This window comes from Diabrotica virgifera, chromosome 3 (genome assembly GCF_917563875.1).
Source record: "Diabrotica virgifera virgifera chromosome 3, PGI_DIABVI_V3a".
NCBI lineage: Eukaryota > Metazoa > Arthropoda > Insecta > Coleoptera > Chrysomelidae > Diabrotica > Diabrotica virgifera.
In genome coordinates, this window is record NC_065445.1 from 274,007,409 (window position 1) to 274,028,005 (window position 20,597).

Below are 20,597 nucleotides of genomic sequence, written 5' to 3' on the forward strand. Positions count from 1 at the left end.
GTGAGATTGAAAAACGTCCGGATTGTCCCAACAAAAGAAATGACAGCATCCGAGTACACGAAGATCCTTTCAAATCATCATAAATCTCGTCTGTTATTTCTGTCCGACTTCTTCGCGCCACCCCACTATATTATAGACAATATTTATAAAAGCACTACTTTGCCAGAAAGAAAACCGTAGGGCTACATTAGTTAAATGAAATGAACACTAAGGCGACTGAGGTCCGGAAACCAATTCCTGAAGATGACTCCAAAGAGGAAGTCGAAAGCTAAACACGGTCCAAAACGAAAACAGTAAAGATATTAATTTATAATAATTAATAACGTAATAATTGGTCCAAATTATACGGCTTGTCTATTTAATAAGTAAGAGAGGACATGTAGTATCAAATTTGCTTTAGAAAGGAAATAATGGTATCAAAATTAAATAAATCTATACTTACGAAGAAAATGTGATGAAGAATTGTTGCAAGTTCAACTTCGGGTACTGACTAAACGAAATCTGTATCCATAGCGGCGTCTGGAAGTCGTAAACATAGACATAAAACGTCGTGACGTTGGCGCCGTTTTCCACTCCGAATTTGTACAGGGACTTCGAAAACTTCGACCTAAACGTCGTGCAATTGTGGTTCTCGAAGATGGCTTTTTCTTCCGAGTTCTCTGTTCTCACTGTTATGTTCATTTTGGCCATCACCGAACAGGTTATTAGAAAATCGGCGTCTATGTCTGGTTTGGCCGGAGAATTCCTGAAGTTTATTTCCGTGTAGTGTCTGTCTTCTTTCTTGGATAGGTTGAAAGTGAATTGGTAGTCGATGGTTAAGTCATCTGAAATGTGGAATAAAATAAATTTTATGTAGAGAAACATGCGATAATTACAGACAAATTGTATAAGGTAATAATCAGTCCAATTATGTAACTTTTAACAAATCAAATAGAAATGACCAAGTCGAATCGTAATTATCCGAAATCGGAATGTGATGTTGATATCTATCGCATAATTTGCGTGTTTGGATTGGCATTCTGTAACTCACATTAACTTCAGAAAGGTAAGAAATATGTATTATTGTGTTTCAATTTATCAATCAAAGATAGAATAAAAATTTTAATTTTTTTAATATAACGCGGGCACATAAATTTGATACACCCTGTATACTGATTTGTAAATATTTATTAGAAGTTAGCTTTCAACGCAAAGTGGTTTCTCCTTAATGAATTTTTCCATGAAGAATATTAAAAACATTTTTGTAAATAAAAGTGAAGTGAAAGTTATTTAGGATTAGTATTTTAAACCGATTGTTTATTACGGGAAAGATAGAAGCCATAGGTAATTTGTTCTTAGAAAATTAAGGTAAAGAAAGTTTGGAATTTTAACTTTTTGTTTAACCCCGAGTAAATTTTGTAGAATTTCCCGAAAGTAATTAGTATGATGGTAGGAATAATTTTTGAAAATATGAGTGGGTGTTTCGAATGCAAAAAAGAAGGGGGAAGAAGAAATGTCTCTGATTGGCTTGGAAATTTGGAATGGGGAAAGTTTTGTTTGAATGTTGAGACAGTTTGGAAAATAAAAGATCATTGTGTTACCGGCGGCCGAGAGGAGCAGTAAAAAGTTTTCGTGAGTAGTTTAGAAGCAAGTACTAGTGGTTGTGTTTGATAAGTGAGAGTAGCTGAAAAGTGGAACGAGAGACAAATCAAATCGAGAAGAAATACCTCTTTGATTCTGTATACTCCAAGAGAGTAAGTTACAAGAATTATCGTTATTAAAATTATTTGTGACACCAAGTAAAAAAGATACTTGGGTCTCAGGAGATTATTGTTGAGAGAAAGAGAGGAGAGAGATTTGGAGTTTATTGAACGAGTCCTGGTCAAAGGAAGCCTAGCTTGTGTTTTGGAGAAATAGTTGCTGGTATCTTGCTGCATTGTTTGCTGAGAACGGAGAGGGCTTTGATTGGTAGCCTAACATAATCAACAGGGAGGAGCTGTTTGGGTCAAGAGGAGACATCATTGTGTGTGAATCAAAAAGGTCAGTCAATAACCTATGTGATAGATTTTTTTTATAATCAGAAGTTAATTTTTTTACGTAAAAGCATATGAATTTAAGATTCCAACATTTCAAAAATTTAATAGGAAGTATAAGTAATTTTGCGAATACCAAATTTGTTTGTTTAGCTGGGTTTATTAATGGTATCAAGAACAAAGCGATAAATATTTGTTTGAATTAGATTAATTTATATGGTAAAAGTTTCTTTTGGACAGTTATGCCCACAGAATTTAATTGATAAATTTACAGAACATTGCTTGTGATAATAAAGGTAATTGCATGTTTTTATTTATGATTTTTCTATTTATTTCCTTTTCCTATTTTATCCCGATAAGGATCAACTAAGAGATACTGAAACCACGAGAGAAGATAAGTATAACATAAGATAATTTTGACATTTTTTTATATTATAAAAAGGCACCCTGAGATTCTTTCTTAATTTTTATGTATGATTTGCGTTAATTAAATAATTGATCAAGTAAATAATAATTATTATAAAAGTAATAGAAAGCAGATCACAACAATATATACAGTAGAGTCTCGGTTATCCGCCGTTCCGTTTTATCCGCCGCACCTTTATGCAAATTTTTTTTTCAAATTTATATAACTTTGAAAATATTAAAGAATGAGTAAAATTTTTTTAGGTTGATAAAATACGCCAAGCATCAAGAAGTCAGAGCTGTCGATATTATGATGCTACAAGATGGCGAGTATTGGCAGCAACAAACCGAGATACATCGGCAAGGCAGATGAAAATCGCTAGTTTTTTTCGTTCATCCTAAATCATTCCATCTACAATGTCCAATACCAGTCAAAATTAAACTGATTCTCTTCTTCTTTTTCTTGTGCCACTTATATCGGAGACTGGAAATCATCAAGGCCTAAACTTGTGTTTCATTTATCGCTCCCTATTATCCGCCATTTTTGCTTATCCGCCCTTCCGGCGGCCCGTTTATGGCGGATAACCGAGACTCTACTGTACTGTAAAAATTTCAGAAAAAAAAATATTAAAATGGAACAGAGTTGTAGCGAGTTAAACGCAAGAAAACGTGATAATTTTTTTTATTTTTAGGGCAAAATTGCGCTTTTGACAATGCTCCCTACATAAAATACAAAATAAATCTAATTTTCGTTTTCAGCTGCATCAAAAACATAAAGTAAGATCAAAATTATCCATTCATCACACCGTGGTCAGTATCTCGAGAAATAAGCGTTTTTTGGGGTGTGCCGCTCGTCTATAATAACTTTTTTATTATTGCATATTTTGGCTTAAAATTTTCGAAAAAACTTCTTCGTGAATTATATTTTATTGCTGTATTGGTTAAAATTATAAACTAAAAAGTTTGTCACTTAACTTTTTTAAGTAAACATGAAACTAAGGAAATCTGACGACAAAATGTTTAAAAATTAACAACTCCTGTTTTAATTTATTTAAACATTTCGGACAAATATCATTGTTATCTAAATACTTCAAAGATGACACAGTAAAATTTTCAAAAGGAAATGTTTACAGCGACCAAAGATACAGCGAGGTAAATTTGAAAAATCATCAAAATTGATTTTTCGCATTTTTGAACATGTTCCACCAGTTCTAGATACTAATAAACTTCATATTCAGATTTAGCGACTTCGAAAACATAAATAATGACCAAAATTGGTCATTCAGCTGAAAGTTGATTTTTGTGGTCGGTATAACGTGTCTAGGTGGACTTGTCTAGGTAAAAAATCCAACGAATTTTTACTTCCTACTAAAAATGTGTGTAGAGCTAAGATAACGAGAGACTGCCTACGATTTCATATGTTTCAGAGGCCACCACCAACTGTTGACGTACGTTTCTTCAAACTTTAAAAAGGAGTAAACCCTGTAGTTAGCTGTATACCTTCGATATAACAACGTGGAATGAAGTAAACACTTCTGTTGTATGTAGGCATATGAATTTATTAAATTCTTAAAATTTATCCACAAGGGAGTAGAAGTACAAAACGTTTTCGGTCAAACTGACCATCATCAGTGTAAACGTCCAGTGTACAAGTAATTGAAACTAGCCACTCAGAGTTGGTCGTTAACCTCTCACTAGAACACAAGTACCTTGTGCAATTTTCGAGAAAGGATGAAATACATTCACATGTGATCTTTAAAATCCTGACACATCGACTTTATGTCGACTACATTTCAATATAGAATGTAACAATAATGTAATTTAGAGGTTTTTACACCTATGGAAGTGGCTAGTTACAATTATTACTTGTATACACTGGACGTTGACACTGATGATGGTCAGTTTGACCGAAAACGTTTTGTACGTCCACTCCCTTGTGGATAAATTTTAAGAATTTTATTAAATCATTCCACGTTGGTACGTTTCTTCCTTTTGGAGTTCTCAGAACAGTCGGTGGTGTACTCTGAGGACTCCAAAAGGAAGAAACGTACGTCAACGGTTGGTGGTGGCCTCTGAAACATATGAAATCGTAAGCTGTCTGTCATTACACTAAAATAGTACTCACAGTAGCAAGATTTGTTGTTCGGGTCCGGATGATAATGGTTCCCGATGTCGCACTTCTCGCACTGATCCCCGATGATCCCTTTGGTCGTACAGTAGCACTTCCCCGTCTCTCTGTGGCAATCGTCGGCTTGCTTGTTGCACTGGCAAGGCGAGCATTTTCCCCCGTTCACCGGGTTGCCCCAGTAGCCTTTGATGCAGTACTCGCAATGCTTGCCGGTGGTTAGATTGCTGCAGTTGAGGCAGCTACTGGTGTTCTCTTTGCAGCTGGCGTGGCCGTTGCACTGGCATTGCGGACAGTGGGTGAAGTGCCAGCGCTCCGGAGGGCAGGTGGAAGATGGTAGAGATTGAGTGTGCAGAGTTGGACCTAAAATGTTATTAACGGGTTTTTAAGAGATAAAATGAAATTTATTACGAGATTAAATACTGTACAGTTTATTTATACAGTGTTTCGCATTTAAGATGAAGACACCCCTATCGACACCCTCGACTGGTGATATCCCTGAAGATTGGTTAAAGTCCGAAGTCATAACCCTACCAAAAAATAATGATATAGAATGGTAAGCCGTATGAGCCACACTTTGCAAATTTTTCTGCGGATCATCCACAGTAGAATCAGAGATAAATGTCAAGAACACAGGATGAAACACAATTTGGCTTCAGAAATGGACTGGGAACCCGGGATGCACTCTTTGCACTAAATGTATTATTGCAGAAATGCCGAGATCAAAGGAAATACGTATTTGCTGTATTTATTGACTATGAGAAGGCACACATGACTATCACAAATTAATTAAAATATTAAAGGATAAAGTAGTTGATAGTCAAGATGTACGAATCATAGAAAAATTATACTGGCCTCAATCAGCGACAGTTTGCATAAATGGAAAATCTACAGAAATATGTAAAATACAAAGACGTGTCAGACAGCGTTGTATACTGTCCCCACTTATTCAATTTATATTCAGATAGAATATTTAAGGAAGCTCTCCATAATTTGGAACGGGGTGTAAAAGTTAATGGAATTTTGATAAAGACAATCAGATATGCATATAACATAAATATTTTAAGTGATGATATGAATGGATTACAATACCTTTTAAATGCCATTGACACAGTGGGAACAGAGTGTGGCCTAAACATAAACTGTTCAAAAACAAAATACGGTATTTAGCCGTTTGGCCCATTAAGATTCACGCTTATATGTTGATGGTCATATAATTCAAAGAGTACCCAGTTTTAAATATCTTGGTTACCATATTACTGAACAACTGATCCAGATAAAGAGATAAAATGTAGAATCGAGATAGCCAGCATGACATTTTTAAAAATGAGGTCATTATTCTGTAATGATAACTCGCAACTTCAACTTCGAAAACTCATGATTAAATGTTACATTTGGTCAGTCCTCTTGTATGGTGTCGAAGCATGGACATTAAAAATATCCACCATTAATCGTTTGGAGGCCTTTGAAATATAGCTGCACAGACGTACACTGAAAATACCATGGATGGCTATGATGACAAATGTGGCAGTCCTTAAGAGAGCAAATGCTGCCCGCGAGCTGCTTGATAACATCAAATATAGAAAGATAAAGAGAAAGATATTTTGGACACGTAGTAAGGGGAGACCGATATAATATTATTCAACTTATTACGATGAGGAAAATCGAAGGACGCAGAGGAATTGGTAGGAAGCAGGCCTCTTGGTTGGAGAATATCAGGGAGTGGACAGGAATAAAGAAAGCAGAACACCTACATATTTAGAATAGTTCGAGACAGAGAGAGTTTTGCCGTGTTAATCGCCAACGTCAAGGGGACTTGATAGGACACGTTAAGAAGAAGACACCCCTATATTTCGGCTATCAAAATAAATACAGATTTGAAATTTTGCACAGTCATACTCGTACAAGTTGATGGTTCACATTTTTTAAGATAGTCAACTGATATTTAAATTTTAAACGCGGCCTACTACGAATCCACAAACAGGGTGAATTTTCAATATTTTGCTTCGCGTTAGAGATATCGGAAAGTTATTTGGAAAAATTGTTCCAAATATTATAATAACCCCACTACCTCAGTCAATGGGAACAAGAATAGGATATTACCTCCGAATTCTATCCTACTGCATGGATTTTAATGAAATTTTGGGAATAGCCTCTAGAATCTAGAATTATCTCATATTTCAAAGTCTACCTTATGCCGATGTGTACTTTTAACTTGGGGGTGGTTCCCACCCCTTCTCGGGGGTGGAAAATTTCTTTATTAACATAATCACGGAAGTGGCTAAAGAACCTAGTTCTAAGCAGAAACTGTTCTATAATCTTTTTTTGAAACTCAATACTTTTCGATTATTCGTGGTTGAAAATTGACCATTTTCATTGAAACATAACTCCTTTTCGATCGGTTTCTTGCGAATACCTTAAAAACTATGCATCTAACTAAAAACACTACATAAAACATTTTTGTAGCTTATAGAAAAATAGCTTAGTTTTTTCATAAATCTTTTAGTTATATGTAATACAAATAGAGATATGGTAGGTGAAAATAGTTTGTTTTTTGGTGCATGCATAAATCGGTGTATTCAACTTGGAATAACAGAGAAACGATCGATTTTAGGTGTATAGTGCTACCAATACCTTTTGTAGTGCTTAAAAAGACCTTTAAAATGAGCAATATTAAAGGTTGATTAAATATAAACTAAGCGAGATATGCTGCAAAAAAAACTTGATGACTAATGTATTTTAAGAAAAATGAGAAGAATATTTAACCCCTCATCCACCAGAATTTTAATGCATCATTTTACTTCTACAATACATTTTATTATAGTGTTATTTCTATGTTCAAAAAGTTGGACGGGTTTAAAATGAATGGTTTTTGAAAAAAAAATAAGATCAATTTAGAAAGCGCATTTTTAAATTTTCTTAAAAATAAAAACAAAATTGTTGTCCAACAAAACCCTACATTTTTGTGCTGTATCTTTTTTTCGTATCTCTTATCATTTTTAAGTTACATGGAGAAAAAGGAAGATTTTTAAAAAAATTTAAAAATGAGCTCTATAATTTGATCTTATTTTTTTCAAAAACCATGCATTTTAAACCCGTCCAACTTTTTGAACATAGAAATAACACTATAATAAAAATTATTGTAGAAGGAAAACGATGCATTTAAATTCTGATGGATGAGGGGTTAAATATACTTCTGATTTTTTCTTAAAATACATTAGTCATCAATTTTTTTTTCAGCATATCTCGCTTAGTTTGAATGTAATCGACATTTAATATCGCCCCTTTTAAAGGCATTTTCAAGCACTACAAAAAGTATTGGTAGCATTATACACCTGAAATCGACCGTTTCTCTTTTATTTCAAGTTGAATACACCGATTTGAGCATGCACCAAACAAACTCTTCTCACCTACCATATCTCTTTTTGTATTATAACTAGAAGATTTATGAAGGAACGAATCTCTTTGTTTTTTATAAGCTACAAAAATATTTTAAATAGTTTTTTTCGTTAGATGCATAGTTTTTAAGGTATTCGCAAAAAACCGCCAGAAAAGGTGTAATTTTTCAATGAAAACGGCCAATTTTCAACCAAGAATAACTCGAAAAGTATTGAGTTTTCAAAAAAATATATAAAACAGTCCCACCCCCTAGATAAAAGCACACATCGGCATAGGGTAGACTTTGTTTCTTGAGTTGTTTTCTACTTACTGTGAAAATATCAACTGACTGCCCTACACATACCAAATTCCATGACCAAATTTCCCACTTTTACTTTTTTCAGTATTTCTAGTCAAGATCCTAAAAACTAATATTATTGGCTGTCCTGAGATGCATCACGGGACAGCTAATTGTAGGTTTTAGAATCATGTCTATTAAGCCAGATCATCCATTCATAAGTCCATATTTGGAATAGTTTCATATTTTTTTGCTAATTTTTTGCTAATTTATTACCACAAAAACAAATTTTTTGCTCCACCCCTAACCGAGAAACAATGGTTGATGTAGCTTAATATTATGTCACATCATCGATAGCCATATCTCGCGAACCTAAAGAGCTAGAAAATCGTACGACGCGGCATATTTTTTTGCTAATTTATTGCTGTCGATCTGCATATGCAACATACCCCAAAACCACCCCTGCTTCCCTCACAGCTAAAAAACACCCCCAAAAAACAACGAAAAATCTTGAAAAATGATTTTTGTGATATAGTTGACGGTTGATATTTAATTGCTAATTTTTTGCTGTCATTAGCCGTAAAAAACAAATTTTTTGCTCCACCCCTAACCGAGAAACAATGGTTGATGTAGCTTAATATTATGTCACATCATCGATAGCCATATCTCGCGAACCTAGAGAGCTAGAAAATCGTACGACGCGGCATATTTTTTTGCTAATTTATTGCTGTCGATCTGCATATGCAACATACCCCAAAACCACCCCTGCTTCCCTTACAGCTAAACAACACCCCCAAAAAACAACGAAAAATCTTGAAAAATGATTTTTGTGATATAGTTGACGGTTGATATTTAATTTCTAATTTTTTGCTGTCATTAGCCGTAAAAAACAAATTTTTTGCTCCACCCCTAACCGAGAAACAATGGTTGATGTAGCTTAATATTATGTCACATCATCGATAGCCATACCTCGCGAACCTAAAGAGCTAGAAAATCGTACGACGCGGCATATTTTTTTGCTAATTTATTGCTGTCGATCTGCATATGCAACATACCCCAAAACCACCCCTGCTTCCCTTACAGCTAAATAACATCCCCAAAAAACAACGAAAAATCCTAAAAAATGATTCTCATGATATGGTTGACAGTTGATGTTCAATAACAAATTTTTTTCTATGATAAGTTCTATCGATCCAAAGCTTATTTTAAATGTTTTTTAATGATACTTATACACGTATTATAAAAATTGAGTTATCCATCGCATTTTTTCGGTATGTCAAAAAAAAGTGTTTCATTTTTTGTTTATTACATTTTCTGTTATATGTATCTCGAAAACTGCTCGATGGATTTTAATGATCCTCATCTCTTTTTATTTTGTAAACGTGCAAAAATATGAATTTTTCATTTTACCATATCAATGTATATCGAACCATATCTCCGAGATTTATCGATCGATTTTTGACTATTATTAAATATAAGTCACTTCGATACCACTCCGGCTACACTCATAAAAAAAGTAGTTACCGATCTTAGAAAAAGCGTTCTTGAACGAAGAAAGGCTGTTTTCTAGAGCCAAGAGTAAAATAAATTACAACCAAGAATTTTTTTTCAGTACATTCTTATGAAGAATAAGTTCTTGGCTATAGTTTATTTTACTCTTTGCTGTAGAAAACAGCCTTTCTTCGTTCAAGAACGCTTTTTCTAAGATCGGTAACTACTTTTTTTATGAGTGTAGCCGGAGTGGTATCGAAGTGACTTATATTTAATAATAGTCAAAAATCGATCGATAAATCTCGGAGATATGGTTCGATATACATTGATATGGTAAAATGAAAAATTCATATTTTTGCACGTTTAACAAAATAAAAAGAGATGAGGATCATTAAAATCCATCGAGCAGTTTTCGAGATATAACAGAAAATGTAATAAACAAAAAATGAAACACTTTTTTTTGACATACCGAAAAAATGCGATGGATAACTCAATTTTTATAATACGTGCATAAGTATCATTAAAAAACATTTAAAATAAGCTTTGGATCGATAGAACTTATCATAGAAAAAAATTTGTTATTGAACATCAACTGTCAACCATATCATGAGAATCATTTTTTAGGATTTTTCGTTGTTTTTTGGGGGTGTTGTTTAGCTGTAAGGGAAGCAGGGGTGGTTTTGGGGTATGTTGCATATGCAGATCGACAGCAATAAATTAGCAAAAAAATATGCCGCGTCGTACGATTTTCTAGCTCTTTAGGTTCGCGAGATATGGCTATCGATGATGTGACATAATATTAAGCTACATCAACCATTGTTTCTCGGTTAGGGGTGGAGCAAAAAATTTGTTTTTTACGGCTAATGACAGCAAAAAATTAGCAATTAAATATCAACCGTCAACTATATCACAAAAATCATTTTTCAAGATTTTTCGTTGTTTTTTGGGGGTGTTGTTTAGCTGTAAGGGAAGCAGGGGTGGTTTTGGGGTATGTTGCATATGCAGATCGACAGCAATAAATTAGCAAAAAAATATGCCGCGTCGTACGATTTTCTAGCTCTTTAGGTTCGCGAGATATGGCTATCGATGATGTGACATAATATTAAGCTACATCAACCATTGTTTCTCGGTTAGGGGTGGAGCAAAAAATTTGTTTTTTACGGCTAATGACAGCAAAAAATTAGCAATTAAATATCAACCGTCAACTATATCACAAAAATCATTTTTCAAGATTTTTCGTTGTTTTTTGGGGGTGTTTTTTAGCTGTGAGGGAAGCAGGGGTGGTTTTGGGGTATGTTGCATATGCAGATCGACAGCAATAAATTAGCAAAAAAATATGCCGCGTCGTACGATTTTCTAGCTCTTTAGGTTCGCGAGATATGGCTATCGATGATGTGACATAATATTAAGCTACATCAACCATTGTTTCTCGGTTAGGGGTGGAGCAAAAAATTTGTTTTTGTGGTAATAAATTAGCAAAAAATTAGCAAAAAAATATGAAACTATTCCAAATATGGACTTATGAAATGGATGATCTGGCTTAATAGACATTTTAGAATCCTGACTACAAATACTGAAAAGTACAATAGGTTACTATGACTATAAATAAACAACAAAATTCATAACTTACCGGTATATCCCCCAGGCATACACGTCCCGAGTCCCGTCCTGGATCCGTCGTCGCACCAACCACAAGCCGGGTCGTCTTGACATTTCGAACAAGTCTTATAAAACTCGCATTGCGAGTTCTCGTCACTTCCTCTCGATCTACACTTCGTGTGGACGGTCGTCCATTCCCGGCATTGTCCGTACGGGAAACTTGACGTGTAAGCGTTCTTATCCACACATCTTCCTTCGTTCTGACACCAAATACACTCTTCTTGGGTACAGTTATAGCAAGCGTTGTATTCTGAACAGACGTTTTGGCATTGGTTCTGCTCAGTGGCTTCGGCGGAACTAGTGCTGTTGGAGTAAGCATGCGGAACGCATTTTGCATGTTCAAAACGCCAGATGCACGAAGGCTGATACGTGCAAGCTTTGCAAGTGTGTAGCTGCTTGCAAATCGGAGCTGGATCAGGTGAAGGGCACATGGCTGATTTGACAATCGGTTGTAACTCTGAAGAGTTCGTACTCCCGTTGGTACTTCCCTTGGTGCACTTCTTACTTGACGGGATGCACGCAGAACCACACCACACGCAATCACTGGTAGTATGGACGCAACTCAAACAGTCGTTCATCTCCTCGCATTTTCTTTCTTTCCTGATCGTTATCGAAGTACCAGCAGATCTGTTGAGTTTCGGGCATTTGATTATGTGGCTCTCTTCTTTTTTGAGCACCAAATCTTTGGGAACCTGTCGAACCGGAGCGCAAGAACCGGATTTTGAATCCCAAACGCACTTTAACCCGGATTTGCTCTTTAGACACGAGGTTTCGTTGATGTATCTGCAATCCCCAGGAGTGTACCTCAACATATCTGATAACATTCGACCATCAAATCCTCCATAAATGTACAAAGATCCTTCGAAGACTACCGCGGAGTGTCCGAATCTTGCTAAATCGGTACGTAAATCATTTGGTACTTTCATGGTGTGCCAAGTGTCGCACAACACGTCATAAGCTAGCAATTCGCTACTGTAACATTTGGCACCGAAGCTGTGTGATGTATCGTTATGAGTATTTCCAGCAAAAACTAACATTAAACTATCAGAAACAAACGTGGCTGTATGGAGAAATCTCGCAGATGGAGCGTCTGCAAGAAGAGTCCATATCCTCTGGTTGGGCTCGTAGGAATAGAGACTCTTGCTTAAATATTGAGAAGACTCGCTTTCTGAGACAACACCGCCATATACGTAGATCTTTGCCGTCAAAGGATCCCAACTAGCTGTGTGTCCATAACCTCCTTTCACTGGGTAGCCCTGAGTGTTCACTATATGCCATTCTCTAGTACCGAAGTAGTACTCTTGGACAGTATTGAGGTACCCTAAACGTGGAGAATGACCGAATATCACTATCATTCTATCTACTTTTTTGTTATAGTTGTTTATCACTACAGTGGCCGTATGACCAGCGGATTTAAGAGGACCGCACATTATATAACTGTCATTACACGAATCAGCCTTAACTGTTATATTCTCCCAGGTTTTGGCACTAATATCGAAAGCCCATAGTTCGGATGTGGGACCTCTGTTGCCCTCTACACCGCCGTAAAGAAAAATTTTGTCTCCGTAAAGGACGGTTGAGTGGCCATACCTAAGGGACGGGCTCTCTGCTATATGTAAGGTTTCCCAAACGTTACCTAAAAAACAACATCATTAACACGTTAAACTACTTCATAAATTTCAATTACACTTTGTCTGCAACTGGCACCTTGGCAACAAACAAAAAGAATTAAGCTTACCATTAAAGTCGTACACAGACAGCAAACTTCCTCTGTTGTAGCTTTCTCCAGCAATTATATACATAGAATCCCTCCAAACGGCAGCACCGTGAGAAGCAGACCCATTGGGAGTGAATGTCTGGACTGTGACGGTTTCCCAATAGCCTTCGCTGGCCAGCTGGCTGCAATCGTCTCCCTTGTAGTTGCCGATGCAGGCACATCCCTTTTCCGGTTCGCATATGCCCCTATCTTCGGAAGCTCCACAATTGTTGGGGCATTTTTCGAGATGACAAGCGGCCCCGTCCCAATGGCCGTCACAAGTGCATTCTCCGTCTATGCAGATACCATGGTCCGAACAGTTGTATCCAGACACCTGTATAACATTATGATACAATAAATATATACCAAAGACGATCCAGATCGTAAAATGTTACATAGATTTAACACTAATCCCAATTTTTACTACCAAAACATTACTTATTGGGCCTTATTTTTGGGATATATAATAGGTGAAGAAAACTGGACATTTCTAGAATTGGAGTTAATTCCAGACTTAGCCAGACTCTTTGTTGATGATATAAATCCTCATCTCGTGAATAGATCAATTTGGTTTCACCAACATGGAGCAACTCATAATCATAATCAACTCATAATCATAATCATAACATCTTATTAGGAAAATTAAATGCTTTTGGCTTCAGTCATCAATCCTTACAATGGTTCAATAGCTTTTTAAGAGACCGCACACAGCAGGTGAGAATAGGTTGTTTTAATTCAAATATAATTCATGTGACATCAGGAGTACCCCAAGGAGCTCACTGTTCACCTTTGTTATTTAATATATTTGTGAACGATATACCAGAATGTTTTATACATATATTGCGATTTCCTGATGTTTGCAGATGATTTGAAATTATTTAAATCGCTAGATTTAAATGTTGATGTAACATTAATTCATTCAATATATACTATATGTATAGTATTTATATAGTATAGTAATATATTATACAGCGTGTCTACTTAAGTTGGAAACATAAGGGAAACTTTTTTATTATTAATTTTACGAAAAAAAGTTGTTCTTCATAAAAAGTTCTGCATGCTCTAAAACTTAAGATTCAATCATTAAATATCAAATTTTATCAATATTATACGAGGTATGTCAAAAAATATGAATTTCGTTCAAGGGTAAAGTACATTTATTTCTCTGAATATCGAAAATTCTTATTATGAAAAGTTGTTTGGAAATAAAAACTAAAATCAAATATGCATTTATATGCTTCTAATTGAAAAAAATATTTCCAAACTTTCCTCAAATTTATGGATAAGTACTTAACTTCGTTTTTATTTATTACACATAAGATAACTCTTATTATTACTTTTACGAAAAAAGGTGTTCTTTATAAAAATCTCTGTATGTCTTAAGCCCTAAGATGCAATCATCAGGTATCACATTTTATTAATTTTATACGAGGTATGCCAAAAAATATGAATTTCACTCAGGAGTAAAGTACCTTTGTTTGTCACAATATTGAAAATTGTTATTACAAAAAGTTGTTTAGAATTAAAAACAATGTTTCAATATGAAATTACAACCTTCTATTTGAAATATTGTGAAATATAAAGGTACATACTAGATTCATAAATATTGATACACCTCGTATATAATTAAAAAATGTTGACAATGTGTCCACGGATGGGGTGCCCAAGAGGAAAAACTTTTTTATTTTTAATTTTAGCGAAAAATGTCATTCTTGATAAAAAGCTTTACTTGTTTTAAAACCCCATAAAACGAAATAAAATTCAAGCTTTTTAAAACCTGCTTAATTTTGTAGCCAATTTTATGTAAATCGCTATACATTTTTGCACTAAGTTCGAAATCGTAACAATAATCTAGTTTTGCTAAGCTACAATGTAGCTTAGTAAGTGTTAACTTCGATAAATAATTTGAGAATTTTCATTTTTTTCGACAAAAATTTTAAATTTTTTTTGAAAAAATGACATAAATTATTTGTTGAACGCTTAACATTGTCGAAAAAAATGACAATTGGCAAATTATTTATCGGAGTTGATAGTTACTAAGCTATATTGTAGCTTATTAACATTAGATTATTGTTACGATTTCGAACTTAGTGCAAAAATTTATAGGGATTTACATAAAATTGGATACAAAATTAAGCAGTTTTTTAAAAACTTGAATTTTATTTCGATTTATGGAGTTTTAAAACAAGCAAAACTTTTTATCAAGAATGACATTTTTCGCTAAAATTGAAAATAAAAAAGTTTTTCCTCTTGGGCACCCCATCCGTGGACACACTGTATCATGGTTGTATCCTAGTTTTTTGACCATGCAGAGCTTTTTATGAAGAATAACTTTTTTTCGTAAAATGAATAATGAAAGAGTTAAGTATCATATTTTTAATAAATAAAAACGATGTTGGGTATTCATAAATTTGAGAAAAATTTGTAAAATACTTTTTTTTTTCAATTAGAAGCATGCAATTGCATATTTGATCTTAGTTTTTAAATCCAAACAACTTTCCATAATAAGAATTTTCGATATTCAGAGAAATAAATGTACTTTACCCTTGAACGAAATTCATATTTTTTGACATACACCTAGTATAATATTGATAACATTTGATATCTAATGATTGAATCTTAGATTTTAGAGCATGCAGAACTTTTTATGGAGAATAACTTTTTTCCGTAAAATTAATAATAAAAAAGTTTCCCATATGTTTCCAACTTAAGTAGACACGCTGTATATTATATTAGTATATTAAGGTTTTTGTTTAATGTGTAATTAAGATTTATTTTACTTTAGTAGAAATTACAGAGATTGATTTTATACTGTATGTTTTGTAATGGGGGTAATCCCGTATATAAATAAATAAACTCATCATGATCGTTGGACTGGTAGAAGAGGAGTTATCGAATGGCCAGCAAGACCCCGGATTTAACACCTTAAGATTATTTTTTATGGGGTTATATAAGAAGAAAAGTGTATGTAAATAGGCCACATACTATTCAAGAACTAAAAGACAGAATTACATAAGAGATGGCACTAACTTCTGCGGAAACAATTAAAAAAGTATTAGATAAATTTTCATCCAGAATGGATTTCCGTTTAATTACAAAATAAAAATGTTTTTCCTAATTTGTACACATTAATGATCAATATTGGCAATTAAAAGATTACATCTTGCATCAGCAATAAAAAATGTAACAAAAGATTGTAAAATATATGGGTGGTCCCATTTAAAAATGCAAATATTATCCGTATATCTCAGAAGCTGTACATTTGGCATTGTTGTAAATATAAAAAATTTAATCGCTGGTACATCTAATATCCATAACCAACATTTTGTTACTACATAAATATCATACACAACTGTATAAATGAAATCAGTGTACTCACTGTAGACGGACAAGAATTCAGCCTGTACGTGACATTAAACCCAGACATGTTGTAGGCATCGTCGCTAAAGAAGTGTATCAACGCAGCCCCCGATTCTGCTACCACCTCCGGTATCCTTCTAATACTATAGGACTCTTTGTACATGAGCCCGCTAAATACTGCTAGCAGTGGTGAATTCACGCTGTCGCCATCGTACACGTAGAGGTGGTCCCAGCCGCATTCGGTGGCGAATTCTTCAATGTGAAGAGTGATGGTCGAGTTGGGGGCATCTATCAGCCAGCTACATTTACTGGTGAGGGAGTAATTGCCTAAACCGTCGTGTATTGTACCTGTCGGTCCACTAAGTCTGAAAGGCATAAAAATCGTCAATGTAATTTATTATTTACATTACACTTTATTTTATAATAGAAGAGATTTAAAACTACCATTACACAAGTCAAAAAGTCTGACACCCAGAAAACATAATACTTTTCAACAGGTTTTTAGTGTGGTAAATACGAATTTGTGCTATAAATTGCAGAATTGGTTCTGATTTTTGAGATATCCTAACCTACAAGTGCAAAAATAGTTGTTTTTGGCATAGACGTATCATTATAATACCTAGACTGAGCGCTGTAAGCTAAAACTGTTCCCCAGTGTAACAGAGAGAAATGTTTGTAAACAGAGTAGACATCTCTTTCTAATTAACAAATCGACTAAGGTTTAGACCAGGGGTGGGCAAAGTGCGGCCCTTTAGACATTTTTTTGCGGCCCGCGAAAAAAAAGTGAATTATTTTCATTTAAAGATTTTTTTTAATTATTGCTTAATAATTAAATATAGATAATACGTCTATTAACACTTTCGCAACGGGTGATTTTTGCGCAAATTTTCAAAATAACGCGGGCAATTATTTGGGTTTCCGGCACAGTTTTGTCGGCCCTCTCAATGAAATCCATGAAATTTCAACAAATGGAAAAAATATTTTTGAAGTAGTCAGAAACTGTTTGGAAATTTTTAAACTAACTCGTAACCACCTAGTAAGTGTAACACCTGATGGAGCACCAAAAAGAGGAGCAAATATTGTAAACTTAAAGATTACGTTCATGTACAATCTCCAAAACATGATTTATTATTTTGTCACTGCATAATCCATCAGCAGGTATTGTGCAAAAAAGTTTTGCAAGTAGACATCGTCATTTCAATTATAGCTAATACTTTTGGTTTTATTCGTTCAAGAGAAATAAATCATCGTGCATTCATAGCATTTTTGGAAGAGTTATAGAAACAGAACATACTGATGTCTTATACCACAATCATATTCGATGGTTAAGTTTAGAAAAGGTTCTTAAAATCTGCTGTGGATTAGGGGAGGAAATTGCTTTATTTTTAGAAATGAAAAACTGGGACAAATTTGCTAAATTTATAAGTTTTGAACGCAAAATGAAACTTTTAAAATGAAACTCAAACTATTCATTGATCATACAAAAAAGCAAGAATTTGTTCAATTATTTCCCTCATTATAATCATTAAATAATGTACCATAAAATAGGTTTAAAATTTATGAAAAAAAATTGTTTCAAAGATTTTGAAGATATATTTTTCATTACCACTTCTAAGAAATAATTTTTCAGTTCAAAGTGATTCGGTACCAGTCTACATTCAACCAGAAAATAAACCACAATTTAAGTTTGAAATTAAATTTATTTGACGTTTCTATTTCCACTTCAGAAATCGTTATAAAAATAAAAGCATACAAAACGATTCAAAAATATATTTAGGTATTCATCACTTTACGATTTAACAGACAAAAAAGAAATTGAAAATAAAAGTTGTCAAAACTTTAAATGAGTTTTCCTTAAAACTGCTTTTTTCAAAAGCGGTGGACATTGCAACTCAAAAGCTACTTGATAGATCCACCTGAATTTTTTTATAGATTTTTTAGACATTTCGTGAGATAATGCTGTCGAGATATTTTTTCTTTAACAATAATAGATAAGTTTGTTTTGCAAACCCCCTTTTTTACAAAACATTTTGTTATTTTGATTTCTGAGTGATATCAAAAACTCAAAAATCATTAAAACTAAAAAAAGTTGACAGCGTTACCTCGATAAACTCATAAGCTAATAAAATATTTTTGAATTTTTATTGATGTCTACTGCAAAATTCTTATTTTTTGGAAGTGTCGGTAAAAATTTGCCACCGTTAACTTACTTCTCAATATTTGGTCTTGAAATTTTTTTTTGAATATTCTTTGAATTGTACCGAGTATGTTAAATATTATAATTTAATTAAAAAATAAAATAATTCTACCATAGTTTCAAACAAAATTCACAAAAATGTGCTTGAAATGTTGATTTCAAAGCATATCCTCCCCCTCCCCTCTAAACAAAATTAGTAAAGAGTTAAAAATTTGAACATGTAACAAATATTGCGGCCCTCGGTAATAAACCAAAAACATTTTGTGGCCCTTATTAAAAAAAGAATGTGTGTGTACTTTGTATGCACGTAAGAAGTTGTACTTCTATTATAATATAATTACAACGAAATAAATATACCTACTTAACAGTTACAATACAAAAAATTAACAATAATTACCAAAAATGAACCAAAACTTAACAATGCCAAATATTAAAAAAAAAAGAAAAAAATATGAATCGTCCGGGATTTGAACCCGCAATCTCGCGATTTTTTTATCTCTGGTCCAATGCTCTACCAACAAGGCAATCAAGCCGCATGCTAGTTACCTTTCAGATGTACATAATTATACATCACGGTGACAAGTGAAATATAAAAATAGATGTTTTATTATTTTACGCCCAAGGAAGACAAATCCAAAGACACAAAATTATAATAAAAAACCTTTTAAACCACCTTTTTCAAATTGCGCAAGTTGTATTATTAATATTAATGTTAATAAATGAAATATAAATATTTTGACGTTTCACAATTTTACAATTCACTTTTAACTGCAGTGCCTTAAAAATTTTAAAGCACTAGTGCCTTAAAGTAGCATTTTTAACGCTCCTATAGAGTCCTAAAAATTGCATTTTTAACACGTTTGTAGAAAAATATATTTAAAAACACTAATATATTCTTTCCACACCTTTTCTGGACTGATACATACATAAATTAAAACATTTTGAAGTATAACTTCAAAAATATAATATGAAAACTAGTTAAAAAGGCAGTACAACTATTAACTAACCTTTGTTGTTTCTCTTTCCACAAATTTTAAAACGCAACAACCATACATAACCAAACCGTCAACCGTCCAAACCACAGCTGCGCTACAGCTGCCATATTGGATAATTTTTGACATGTCATTTGAACATCCAATCAGAACAAAGTTATAATGCGCATGCGCCGGGATCGTAGGTTTTAACATATAAAAATTCACCCTCATATCGTGCGTAAAGAAGTATAACTTCAAAAAAGTTTGCCCACCCCTGGTTTAGACAGTTTTAGATTGGAGCACACTGTCTAGGTATTAGTCTTTTCTTTTTTTTTTTCTTCTTGTGCAGTCTTCTAACGAAGGTTGGCGATCACTTCTTTAAACACTTCTCTATCTTTTGCAACGTGAAATATATGTTCAACACTGAGGTTAGTCCAATTTCTGATATTCCTCAGCCAAGACTTCTTCTTTCTTCCCAAGCCTTTTTCTCCCTACTTTTCCTTGCATGGTGCCATGTCGCAGAGAGTATTTATCATTAGGAAGTATGTCGCCCAGATATGATGTTTTTCTTATTTTTATTGTGTTCATCAGCTTTCTGCCATGTCCAATTTGTCTTAACACTTCTTCATTTGAGACTTTTGCAGTGCAAGGAATTTTCAGAATACACCTGTACCTATAGCCACATTTCGAATGTCTCCAATTTTTTTTACATATTGGACTATTTAGTCCAAACTTACCCCATATAGTAGTTACAACCAAATATAACAATTGACGAACCTCAATCTGATGGCCATACTAAATTTCTTATTTGTAAACATTGACTTGTATTTTATAAATACTTTTCAAGCTATTTCTATTCTGGCCTTTATCTCCTCATCTTGATCTACTTAATTGTGAGTTTATAATTGCTCTGAGGTATTTATACTTGTCAACCCTCTCCTG

At 33.8% G+C, this 20,597-nt stretch overlaps 1 protein-coding gene across 1 annotated transcript in view; it reads right to left on the reverse strand.

The window, feature by feature from the left end:
- Positions 1 to 20,597, reverse strand: part of LOC114333431 (attractin) — a 50,677-nt gene that overhangs the window by 20,408 nt on the left and 9,672 nt on the right. Inside the window, exons 2-6 of the mRNA XM_028283301.2 lie at positions 16,504 to 16,849; positions 13,107 to 13,458; positions 11,340 to 13,004; positions 4,543 to 4,905; positions 443 to 824 (exon numbers count right to left, since the gene is read on the reverse strand). Of these exons, the coding sequence (XP_028139102.1) occupies positions 443 to 824; positions 4,543 to 4,905; positions 11,340 to 13,004; positions 13,107 to 13,458; positions 16,504 to 16,849 (3,108 nt within the window). The remainder of the gene's footprint in view (positions 1 to 442; positions 825 to 4,542; positions 4,906 to 11,339; positions 13,005 to 13,106; positions 13,459 to 16,503; positions 16,850 to 20,597) is intronic.